The sequence below is a fragment of the Mus musculus genome, chromosome 19 (genome assembly GCF_000001635.26).
Source record: "Mus musculus strain C57BL/6J chromosome 19, GRCm38.p6 C57BL/6J".
NCBI classification, from domain to species: domain Eukaryota; kingdom Metazoa; phylum Chordata; class Mammalia; order Rodentia; family Muridae; genus Mus; species Mus musculus.
This window is the reverse complement of record NC_000085.6, coordinates 37,417,169-37,429,455: the sequence shown is the minus strand read 5'-3', so window position 1 is coordinate 37,429,455 and position 12,287 is coordinate 37,417,169. Positions and strand designations below refer to the sequence as shown.

General features: G+C 42.4%; 1 protein-coding gene across 1 annotated transcript in view; it reads right to left on the bottom strand.

Annotated features, from left to right (window-relative positions):
• Positions 1-7,592: 7,592 nt before the first annotated feature.
• Kif11 (kinesin family member 11) overlaps positions 7,593-12,287 on the bottom strand; it is a 45,482-nt gene continuing 40,787 nt past the window's right edge. The window contains exons 21-22 of the mRNA NM_010615.2: positions 11,439-11,555; positions 7,593-9,197 (exon numbers count right to left, since the gene is read on the bottom strand). Of these exons, the coding sequence (NP_034745.1) occupies positions 9,066-9,197; positions 11,439-11,555 (249 nt within the window). The 3' untranslated portion in view covers positions 7,593-9,065. The remainder of the gene's footprint in view (positions 9,198-11,438; positions 11,556-12,287) is intronic.

Below are 12,287 nucleotides of genomic sequence, written 5' to 3'. Positions count from 1 at the left end.
AGGAGGAAAAGGTAATTCTGGCCTCTCACTTATCAACAGAGAACTTAGGTAAACTCCTGCAACTTGTTTTCAACAATTAAGTCTTCATAGAGTTAAACTTTCCAATTAGCTGTGCTTGAACACATCAGATGATTTTGCTGTCACAACTTGGTTCTGTCTGCATTTACAATGAAAGGTGCATTCCCTTCAACTGTTGGACTGAACAATTTATTAAGCCTCATATAAAATTATTTTTATCTTATGTAATATTTGACAAAAGCTAAGTAGAGTTTTAGGGTTTTTTTTTAAACTAATATATTAAATACAGATACCTAGTCCATAACGTGGATGGTATCAAAGCCTGAAAGTACAGAGGGGATGGGCTCGCACTGTGGCAGATTCACCCATGTTCCCTTTCCACATTTTCTAACCTACCACACACACTGCACAGCACTTTGCCGCGGGTGGGTTTTACTGCCCACAGACTATATAGTTTATGGTATTTGAACAGTGTAAAAGGTGATGAACTGAATAATAAGCACACCAAGTTTTTTTTTTTTTTAAATGGGTACAGGATCTGAGAAGGCACTTCCCCAGAAATTTAGATAGAGGTAGCTAGTAAGCACACAAATGAAAGCGATGTCCAACACCATTAGTCATCAGGGAAATAAGTGCAAATCAAAACCACAGTGAGACATCACTTTGCGACAGCTATGAGAAGTCTGTAAAAACAAGGGTTGATGGGGACGTAGCGTTTGGAATCCTTATATCTTGGGGACTAAAATGGGAACAGTCTCGTTTTCAGCATGGTTACACACACAGTTCCTGTTCCCATAATACCAGAAGGTTGGCTCCACTGGGCTACTATAGTTCCACCCTTAGGTTTAGACTCAAGACATGATAATGTATGTTCACACAGAAGCTTGTTTTTAGCAGTTTATTCTAAACAATGGAAGTACAATACCCAAAGTGAACAATCCAAATGTGGATAAGTGAAAATGTGGTATATCTGCACAATATAATATTAGTTAGCCAGGTGTAGTGGGGCACGCCCAGGCAGAGATTAAACTCAGGAGGCAGAGGTAGGTGGATCTATGCGTTTGAGGCCAGCCTGGTCTACATAGGGAGGTACAAGACAGGTAGAGCTGCACAGAGAATCCATCTCTGAAAAAGCCAAATATATGTGTGTATGTATATGTATATGCAGAACCTCCCAATCGAACCCAGATCTCATCAATATGGCAAGGCCTTCCCGTCTCTCCTAGAATTACAAATAAGCTGCCATGTTTTTAAAAGCACCCAGCATTTACCCGGGCTCCGAGAACCCGAACACAGGTACTTGCTCAGCAAGTGCCTTAACCACTGAGCTATCTCCCCAGCCCAAGGGAAAAGATAAGGGGTGAGTTGTAGAGTATGAAAATTACCTCACTAAAAGCAGTATTTCACATTAGTAGTTCTCTTAATGAGGAAAGAATGCCATCTGGAAGCCTTGCGTATGTAACCTATTGTTTGAGCCAGCACAAGTGATATCTTAACAGATAATCTAAGTCTAAGGGTGTACTGCCAGACTTCTAGGTGACAGCCCTTGAGAAGGTAGCAGAAATGACGAAGCAGGACTCTTGCTGTCTGAATCATGCCTTCTTTTAATCAGCGCACCAACCTGCCCCATTGGATCCCCACCCCCAGCCCTCAGAAAGATGGACTAGATTGCCAAGGAACAAAATGTCTAAAGGAAAAAAGAAAAAAAAAAAAACAGCCTAGATTAGATTGTGGTCCTTTTTCTTTTCTTTTCTTTTCTTTTCTTTTCTTTTCTTTTCTTTTCTTTTCTTTTTAAGATTTCATGAAGTCATTTGGGAGACTATGGGGAACAAGTGGCCCCATCCTTGGCTCTAAGGATTCTATTCTGAGAAAAGAGAAAGACAACCAATGTTGAAAAACCATAAAGAAATCAAGGGACTCTGTGTGTAGTGTGTGTGTGAGAGAGAGAGAGACAGAGAAACAGACAGAGAGACAGAGATCAATTCAAGGAGGTGGGGAACACTGAGGGGCTGTGAAGGGTAGGGACCTGGAAGAGCCCTGGGAGCCATCTAGAAAGCCGGGAGGCAACCGCTTGCAGCAGGGAGCTCACCCACTCTTTACCTGTTGGATCTGGAGGGACTGCATAGCTGTTAAGCAATGTTTGACTTTCAGAGATTGCATTTCCCCCAGCTGTGAAATGGACCCAGCATGTGAAATTATTTCAAACTGGCTCATTAACAGATTCTGGGATTATTAGGAGAGTCAGGAAACTATTACTCACACATAGGTTGGACTTAAAAGCAAAATTCCTAGCTGAAATCATAGGTCTCAGAAAGGAACAGGAAATGATAGAGGAAAGACACGGACAACGGTGGGAACACACGAGAGGATGAAACAGGAAGTGGCCTTACGAAGCCCCCTGTTTTTGCCTTTTGAAATGTGAATCCAGTTGTACACAATACGGTAGGAGATTAATAGATATTTTTGAATCTTTAGATGGGTAGGGGATGAATCTAAGGCCACTGGGCTTTTGTAGCAAAGAGCCTTTACCCAGCAATCCGTCTTGCCAACTCTTGTGAGTTTTGATGGTGTTCTGTGATGCTGATGATCAAACCCACATTCCCACACTCCACACTGACTGAGCTACACCCACAGCTTTCTTAGATTCTTTAGGCTCCCATTTCCTTAAACGTAGCAATGCAGTTAGATTAGCGCCTTTTTCCTGATTTGATGTTGTTGTGAATGTAAATAATATTCTTATATTCTAGCTTGCTCATATAAAAGACACACAATCCTGGTATTTTATTTACAAGCTGTAAGCCTAGACTGGGCAGGTTTGGAGCTTTTCTGACATCCCAGCCATATGTCCCTTGTTTCTTGCTGTTTCTCCTGGTCACACCCTCATGGTCTGTCTCCACTCATGGGGGCTTCTCTCTCTTCCTCTCTCCCCTGCTCTTTCCTGAGATCCCTCACTCCATCTTCAAGTCCTGTCTTTGTCGCTCTACTGCCCAGTTACAGGCTTTGGCCTTTTATTGATCAATTAACTTTAGGAGCAAGGTTTGCATAATAAAAGCTGGTGTGTGTGTGTGCGCGCGCGCGCGTGTGTGTGAATTTGCTCATCTTGGGGCAACCAGATCTTGGGTACAGAATTTAGCATTTGAACACATATCATCAGGCCAACCCCAACATGTGAAGGTTAAATACATTGTTAACATGTAAATTTCTGGCATATAGTAAGCACTCAATAAATGGTTGTCACGGGAACTTTATAATGTCTGCCACTGACAGTGACACCCACAGCAGTGAAGGGCCAGCCATCCCCAGGCTTTTCCAAGTCTTCTGGGCCAGAAGAGGCATTGGATCCTCTGGAACTGGAGTTATAGATAGCTGTGGGCTGCCCTGAGGGTGCTGGGAACTGAACCCAGGTCCTCTGCAAGAGAAACAAGCAGTCTCTCCAGGCTATTTTGTTTTGTTTTTGAGACAGAATCTCACTATGTAGCCCTGGCTAGCTTGACTTCAAGCCAAATCACAGAGATCCATTTGTCTCAGCCTCCAAAGTGCTATGATTAAAGGCCCACAGCACTATGCACAATAGATAATATCATATATATTTTTAAGATTTATCTATGTGTAGGGGTGTTTTGAAGGCATGTATATCTGCGTACCATGTACGTGCACCGCCCGTGGAGGCCAAAAGCGGGCATCATGTGCCCTGGAACTGGATTTACAGGTGGTTGGGGACCACTATGTGGATGCTGGGACTTCTGGAAAAGCATCCAGTGCTCCTAACTGCTAAGCTGTCTCTACTAATTTATTTTTTTAAAGATTTGTTTATTTATTATATGTAAGTTCACTGTAGCTGTCTTCAGACACACCAGAAGAGGGCATCAGATCCCCATTACAGATGGTTGTGAGCCACCATGTGGTTGCTGGGAATTGAACTCAGGACCTCTGGAAGAGCAGTCAGCGCTCTTAACCGCTGAGCCATCTCTCCAGCCCAAGTCTCTATTTTTATTTATTCATTTGTCTGTTTTTCGAGACAGGGCTTCTCTGTGTAGCCCTGGCTGTCCTGGACCTTGCTCTGTAGACCAGGCTGGCTGTTCTGTGCAAAGAATATGAGCCTCATTATTGGCCTTTATAGGAAATTCAAGAAAAGATTAGCCCTTATCAGCTCATATAGTACTGACATTGATTTAAAAAAAAATCAGTTGATTCTTAAAAAGGAAGCTTAAGGGGACTGGAGTGATGGGGTCAGAGGTTAGAAGCACTGGCTGCTTTTGCAGCGGGCCTGAGTTTGATTTCCAGCACCCACACAGTGGTTCACAAACCCCAGTTCCAGGGACCCAGCATTGTCTTCCAGCTTCTGAGGACACTACCTGAACATGGTGCACAGGCATATAGGCAGGCAAACCACACATAAACTAGGGGTTTTTTGATTGGTGGTGGTGTTTTGCTTTTTACTCTTTAAATTCTGATTTACTGAATCACCCACCACCCAGTCTGTGATTCAATGAGGAATTAAAGGGAAAGTGTCCTAGGTATGACCCATCACTGATGTACCAGCAGAACCAAACCTCTTGCCTAAGGCTGGGGATGTACCTCAGTTGGCAGAGTGCTTGCCTAGGGCTTATGAAGCCCTGGCTCAATCGCCAGATGAACCTGGCATCGTGGCACTGGCCTGTAATCCCAGCAACTTAGGAGGTAAAGACAAGAGGATTAAATATTCAAGGTAGGGTTGGAGAGATGGCTCATTGGTTCTTCCAGATGTCCTGAGTTCAATTCCCAGCAACCACATAGTGGTTCACAACCATCTGTAATGGGATCTGATGCCTTCTTCTGCTGTGTCTAAAGACAGGTATAGTGTACTTACATATAACAACAAATAAATCTTTAAAAAAAAATCAAGGTAATCTTTGGCTACAGGGAAACCAGCCTGGGCTACATGAAACTGTCTCAAACAACCACTGGCCTCTTAGCTGGTTTTCCAAGCCAAGGCATTAGTAGCAATATTTTAAATTCCCTTCCAAGCAAAAGATTCCAAGTTAAGATTAGATCTAACAGGGGAGGTGGGGGTGTGGGAGGCTTTTGGGATAGCATTGGAAATGTAATTGAGGAAAATATGTAATAATAAAAAAAAAAGATTAGATCTAACAGGTTTTCAAATCGTATCTTTTTGGATCTTTACATTGAGATTCTACCTGGAAGTCACAAAATTGGATTAAAGTTGGCAAAGATTTTGAACTGGTAAGAATCCAGGAGATACGTTCAATGGAAGATTGGGAACCAACCACATGAAGTAGTCCCCTGACTCCCCACTTGCACACCATGGCACATGCCCCTACCTCACACAAATTAAATTCAGAGTAAGAATTATTATGGAATTAAAAAACAAAACTAGCCGGGCAGTGGTGGCGCACGCCTTTAATCCCAGCACTTGGGAGGCAGAGGCAGGTGGATTTCTGAGCTCGAGGCCAGCCTGGTCTACAAAGTGAGTTCCAGGACAGCCAGGGCTACATAGAGGACCCCTGTCTCCAAAAACCAAAACCAAACCAAAACAAAAAACCCTAAACAACCTGTCTTAAACATTATGTTCGTATGAGCCCCACGTATTAGTAGCTTGTCTTTTTGCTTAGAATTGTGACAACACCTTCAGGAAAAGCTTCCTCGGTTTCTGCTTCTCCTGTGAATGGATGGTGCTTATTTCTTCCCATCTTTCAGGCTGCTTTTTATGTTTTAAAGCTGAACAGAACAGTTTGAATATCATAACATACTAAACCAGAAATCAAATTCTCTACTCAGGCTTTGTTTCTGTTGCTTGCTATGGCTGTAGGGACATAGTGACTTTTCTAACCTATATTAACAGAAGTTTTTCTAAAGGAGCTGGAGATGCTGCCTCAGCTCTTAGGAGCATTAGCTATTCTTACAAGAGTGCTCTGGTCCCAGGATGCTGGCAGCTTACAACCACAGCTCCAGGGATAAAATCCCAGCTCCAGGATGTAACACCTCCTGGTCTCCAAGACACCTGCACGAATATGCACATTGCCCACACATATACACATAAAAGAAAAATCTTTAATGAAGTTTCCTTGAAGACCAGACACCTTAAGTAAAATCAAGAAAATACCATTTTGGCAGATTAGCTGCTTGGGTCACACTTTCAATGTAGCATCCTTGGGCCATTTAACATCTATCTTCAGCTTACTTTCTGCGCCTAAGCCTACAGACTAGCTGGAAGCCGTCTTCTTGGAGCTGTGTGTGCCACTCACTTTGGGCATGTTCATACCTTCCTTCTACTTTCCTCCCCGCTGCTTGCCCTCAGGCTATACGTGTGTCTTCCTTTACCTGACTGTAACTGCCACAGGTGGGTGGTTCATCTGTGGTGTACGATGTGAGAACTGTTTCCCACTTTCCATTTGAGTTCATCTAACAGTGTCTGTCTGTGCTTCAGGTTGCTCCAAGCAGGCTTTTGAGAGTGAAGCTTCTCTACTCCTTAGGCACTAAAGCCACCGACATCACCAGGACCCATCTTCTTGAGTGTTGGTGCTGTGGATTGTGTACATGGACTTTATCGTTGGCCAGTCAGCTCTAGGGACCCACCTGTCTCCACCTGCCCACTCTCCCTTGTTATCCAGGCCCAGGGCTACAGATGCCTGTTGCTAGGCCCCGCTTGGCTTTGGTGCCAGGGATCCAAACTCACGTCCTCATGCTTGCACAGCAGACACTTTGCCAGTGGAGCCATCACCTTCCGCCTTATGGCGGCAACGTCACAACTGTTGTAAATGCTTTAAGCTGGAGAATATGGGAAAAGGCCAGATCAACTGTTGCTTTGGTTTGTCCTTTTTCTGACACATTTAGCACATGTTTGGTGGCTAAACCTTTGACTGTCTCCAGACTTTGGGCAAAGTGCTAAATCGTTCGCTTGAATTTTCTAAGTCCTTGAAGTTCTCTACGAAGGCATTCTTGTTTGCTTGTTTTTGACAGGTTTCTACTATGTAGCCCACGCTAGCCTAAAACTTAGGATCTTCCTGCCTCTCAGCCTACCAGGTTCCACAATTATAAACCTTTGCCACTATGCCATGCAACACTCACATTTTTGCCGATACCATGCACAGTTGATCGCCTGATACTGGTAGCGCATGAAGATCTGTAGGCTAAGTTATAGCTCTAGGTATTACTTTTGCTATTCTGTGGCTTGTCAGGCGTTAACCCTGCTGCAGAACCATTTGGGAGAACAATGACAGAGGCAGGATGACATAAGCTGTACTTCGGGCTGTGTAGGGTCTTTTCCCCACATACACATCATATGTCCAAGGTATATGTGCTTGGAGTCTACTGGAAGCCTGGTGTCTTCCTTGGTAGGACCTTTGCTGAAGTCTGTTTTAGGAGTTTCACCACAATAAATACCACTGCTAAATAAGAAATTATGGGCAAGCAAGTAAAAGAAACAAATTTCAGGGCTGGAGAGATGCTAGGAGGGAGAGTAAGGGCTCTGGTGCACACATGCTGACCCAGAGTGGCCCTAGCCCCAGCTTCAGGGCATCTCTGCATACGCACAGCACGCACGGGAAGCAGCGCACAAATGTACAGGCAGCACGAACAAAAAATTAAAATAATTTAATTTAAAAAATTCAAAAACAATTACCAATTAAAGATTTACCAAAAGCAAATTAGATAATATCCACAGATTAGGTTGGCATCTGTTTGCAGAGAAATTTATGCATTATTTTTATTAAAATAACGTTTCTATTTCTACAATGAGTTGGAGAAATAGTACAAGAAAATAAATTTCTTAAAGTAGCATTTTTTTCTAATTTTCTATTAGGGGTTAGCTCTTTGTTACAAAGTTCTATTTCTTTTGTTTTTTTGAGACAGGGTTTCTCTGTAGCCCTAGCTGTCCTGGCACTCACTTTGTAGATCAGGCTGGCCTCGAACTCAGAAATCCGCCTGCCTCTGCCTCCCGAGTGCTGGGATTAAAGGCGTGCGCCACCACGCCTGGCCAAAGTTCTATTTCTGAAACAGGCACAGTGATGATGTCTGTATTCCCAGGCCTTGGAAGGATGACTGTCCTGCTGCATAGTGAGTCCAAAGCCAGCCTGAGCTCCATAGTGAGACTGTGCCAAAACCACATCACTCTGAACCGTATACATGAACTTGACGTGACCACACTTACTCTCTGCATACACTTTTAGGTAGGTGCTCTGGTTCATCTTAAAATGGCCAACTTCCAGAAACAGCGTTGTCAAAGCGAAAGAGCGAGGGTTAATATTTCAACAGAGGGAATGTATATATACATTTTTATTATATACAAGGAATAAAGTTTTAAAAGATAAACAAAATAGAAGTTATAGTCATAATTGGTAGTTTGAAAACAATCTTATCATTTCTAAGAGACTTAAAGACCTTTTAAGTGGGGCCTCAAGGTCTCCTGCATTAGGAGCCGACACTACAGGGAGGCTGGTGATGTGTCAGACCTCAGGAAGGAATGAGATGTGTGCATATCAGCGAGAACAAATGAAGGACCCAAAAGGAAGGGTCCTTCCAGGGTCAGGTGTTTTGACAGTGATTGTAAGGGTAATCAGTGAGATAGAAGAGTTCCAGGTAAAACCCTGCGTTTCTCATACTAAAGAAACCTTTCTGTAGGCTACAAAAGGTTAAGTGACAGGAAAAGGGAGACAGGAGTCGAAGACAAACTAGAAAAGGCTGGTTAGAGGTAGGGAAACAGCCTTGGCCAGACAGCAAAGGAGATGGCATTCACCAATACAAGTCTAAACCTGGAACAATGATTTCCATATATTTGGTATTTAATTATATACAAGAAAAATACTTACTTGTTACAGAAGAGCTTCTTTATATAAAAAGCTAGAAACACACACACATATTCAATGTAAATCCCAAATGATACCCAGCTTACTACATCCTTGGACTACAGGGATTATAAAAAAGACTTTCAGTTCAACTACAGTTACTGTGGGGCCCTCACACAGCAGTCCCCTTTTCATCTGTACATAGCTTCAGACTCTGGAGTTTCAGGTTGTATTTTAAAGATGACACCCTAAGCCTCAGATCAGCTAGAGGTTTATGGAGGTGTGAAGCGGCAGTCTGCTCTTGGAGATGGAGAGATCCGAGGCCTCTTCCACTTTATACTTCTCCACCGGGTTAAGGCCTCTGTTTTCTTTGTCTTTTCCATGTGGCTTTTTTCGCTGTGGGTTTAAAGGGGAGAAATGAAGTCACAATTATGTAACATTTACTAGACATTGCAACATTTTATTATGAAAGTTCTATGCATTATGGACTAAAGTTTAAATTTGAAAACCACAAAACACAAAAGGTAGGGTCTTCTTTACTTTACCAGTAATGGAAGAAGAAAGAATTACTTTTCTTTTTTGTTTGTTTTTTGTTTGGAGACCGGGTTTCTCTGTGTGTAGCCCTGCCTGTCCTGGAACTTGCTCTATAGAACAGGCTGGCCTTGAACTCACAGAAATACACCTGCCTCTGTCTCCTGAGTGCTGGGATTAAAGGCGTGTGCCACCACCACCTGGCATGAAATATTACTTTTTTTGCATTGTTTCTAAAACATAATTACAAATTTCCCTTTAAGACAGTGGTTCTCAAGAGCAAGTGATTCTGCCCCCTAGTGGACACAGGCAGTTATCTTGAGACAGGTTAGTACAAATACAAAGTGCTCCTAGCTGCAGTAAGAACCGGCCCCAGAGGAAGTGTTCAACCTGCAGGGCAGCTGACCACAACACGTAGTTACCCAGTTTAACAGATTTGTCACCACCAAGAAAGACTTTTATTTATCCTCTTTGAAAACCTGTTTCACAGTCTACATCTCTGAGGTGAAATCTAACCTGGTCTGCAAAGCAAGTTCCAGGACAGCCAGAGCTACACAAAACAATCCTGTCTCAAAAAACCAAAAGAAAAAGAAGGAGAAAAAGAAAGAAAGAAAGAAAGAAAGAAAGAAAGAGAGAGAGAGAGAGAGAGAGAGAGAGAGAGAGAAAGAAAGAAAGAAAGAAAGAAAGAAAGAAAGAAAGAAAGAAAGAAAGAAAGAAAGAAAAAGGAATTTTTACTCTATGTCTCTGGAATCAGGAAGAAAATCCTGCACACTGGGATTATGAGCGCTGAGACCAATAGCGAGATGTAAGTCAGCTCCTTGGCACGCATAAGGCCTGCCTGTGGGCAACGGTGAGATGAAGAATGACGAGCTGTGCCAGGCCAGGAAAAAGTAAGGGGTTAAAAGACAATGGGGGTGAAGCTGCCTTGAGGTACATAAGGGAGCTAAGGAAATCTGTAAATATGGAACAGTTAAACCTGCATGGAGAGAGAACTTTTAGACCTCCAGAAAAAGGATCCAAAAAACTACTAAAATTAGATACATAACATATATAATAATACAATATATATGCACATATGTAAGTATGCACATATATAACATGTAATATATGTATAAAAATATACATATCAGCATCCTAACTGTAAAAATGGAGATATTATATGTCTTGCATAGGAAATTTTTACTTTAATCTAGGCTCCTGTCTTTAAAATATAGGGAAAGCTGCCAAATAGGATTTTAGGGGTGTTTGTTTTGACATAGGGCTCACTGTGTGGCCCTGGCTGGCCTGGAATCACCATGAAGACAGACTGGCCTTCAATTTGTAGAGCTCAAACTGTTTCTGCTGCTACAGGGTTGTGATCACAGGTGTTCATTCGATGCCTTACTTGGTTGGCACCAGGCACTTTTGAATGGCTTGTTCCTAACTATGTTAAAAGGGCACGATGCCTCACATCTGCAATTCCGAAGGCAGGAGAACTGCTAAAGTCTAGGCAAGCTGTTCTACTGAGTGTGACAGTTTCAAGGATAACAAGGTGGTGGGCATAGGATCTGTCTGTCAGGTGATTTAAATGTACAGCATCAGAGCAACAGAGAGCTCAGGAAGTCCTGGGGAGCAATGAACAAGGAGAGCCACAAGGTGGCAGGATAAATCACTAGTACATCTTATAGTCTCCATGTGTGATGGACAGCGATGCACACCGGACCTACTGGGTAAAGATACAAATTAAAGAAATATAAGAGGCAGAAATGAGACAACAATGACTAGAGATTACTTTCTAAAGTTACAGATGATATCAAATTTTACCTTTATGTATTCTATAGAAGATTCTTTCATCAATCACACTATGTACACATTTTAAAGAAAAATTAACAAGCCATTAGAAAGGAATGACTAAATTTTTGTTGTTCTATGCCAAGAATATTGTGGGTTTTTTTTTATTTTACTGCTCTGTTGTTAAAAAGACAGGTCTTGCTGTGTTAGCCTAAGCTAGCTCCTGCCTCAGCCTCACAAGTGTGGGCATTTTAGGTGTTTAGCATCATGCCTGGCTACTAGCATGGTCTCTTTACACTAAGTAGTAAAATCTGAGTGAAATACATTATCAAGTACCTGGAAAAATGGAAGACCTCTGCTGGAAGAGCAATCTGCACTGGGATGTTCAGTTGTCTCTGGACTTACAAGTTCCTCAGTACACTGCTCCAGAGCCTCCCTCTCTTCATCCATGTCCTAAAGGAAGAAGGTGATGAGTGGGTGAGTCCATGGCTGGAGCATCATGCTGAGCAGGATAAGGCGGGGCATGCTTAACAATCCGAGCTCTCAGGAGGTACAGGCATTATAGGAAAGTTAGACTTTGATAAGTATTTTAAAAATTACAAAATATAATGTATTGGCTTAGACTTGTTCTCTAATTTCTTAGCTTTTCTACACTATTAACTTTCTATTGCTATTAACTACAGAGCACAAACTGAGGGCTTGATTGCCTTGCTTCTAATTGCAGCTTCATCTTTGTAACCTGAAACAAAAGAATTCTTTCTTTGTTTGGTTTTTGGTTTCCTGAGACAGGGTTTCTCTGTGTAGCCCTGGCTGTCTTGGAACTCATTCTGTAGACCAGGCTGGCCTCGAACTCAGAAATCCACCTGCCTCTGCCTCTCAAGTGCTGGGACTAAAGGTGTGTGCCAACACTGCCCAGCAACAAAAGAATTCTTAGCTTAATCATTTTAAAGATGTGGTAGCCATCCCATAAGGTTAAGTTAGCATACATGGAAAGAACTTAGAACAGTGTCTGGTATGCAGTCACAGCTTAAATACTGGCCTTTTCTTATTACTATTTACTAGCCTAACTAATTCAAAATTAATCACATTAAAAGAAAGTCAGTGAGCTGGAGAGATGACTCAGCAGTTAAGAGCACTGACTGCTCTTTCAAAGGTTCTGAGTTCAAATCCCAAAACCACATGGTG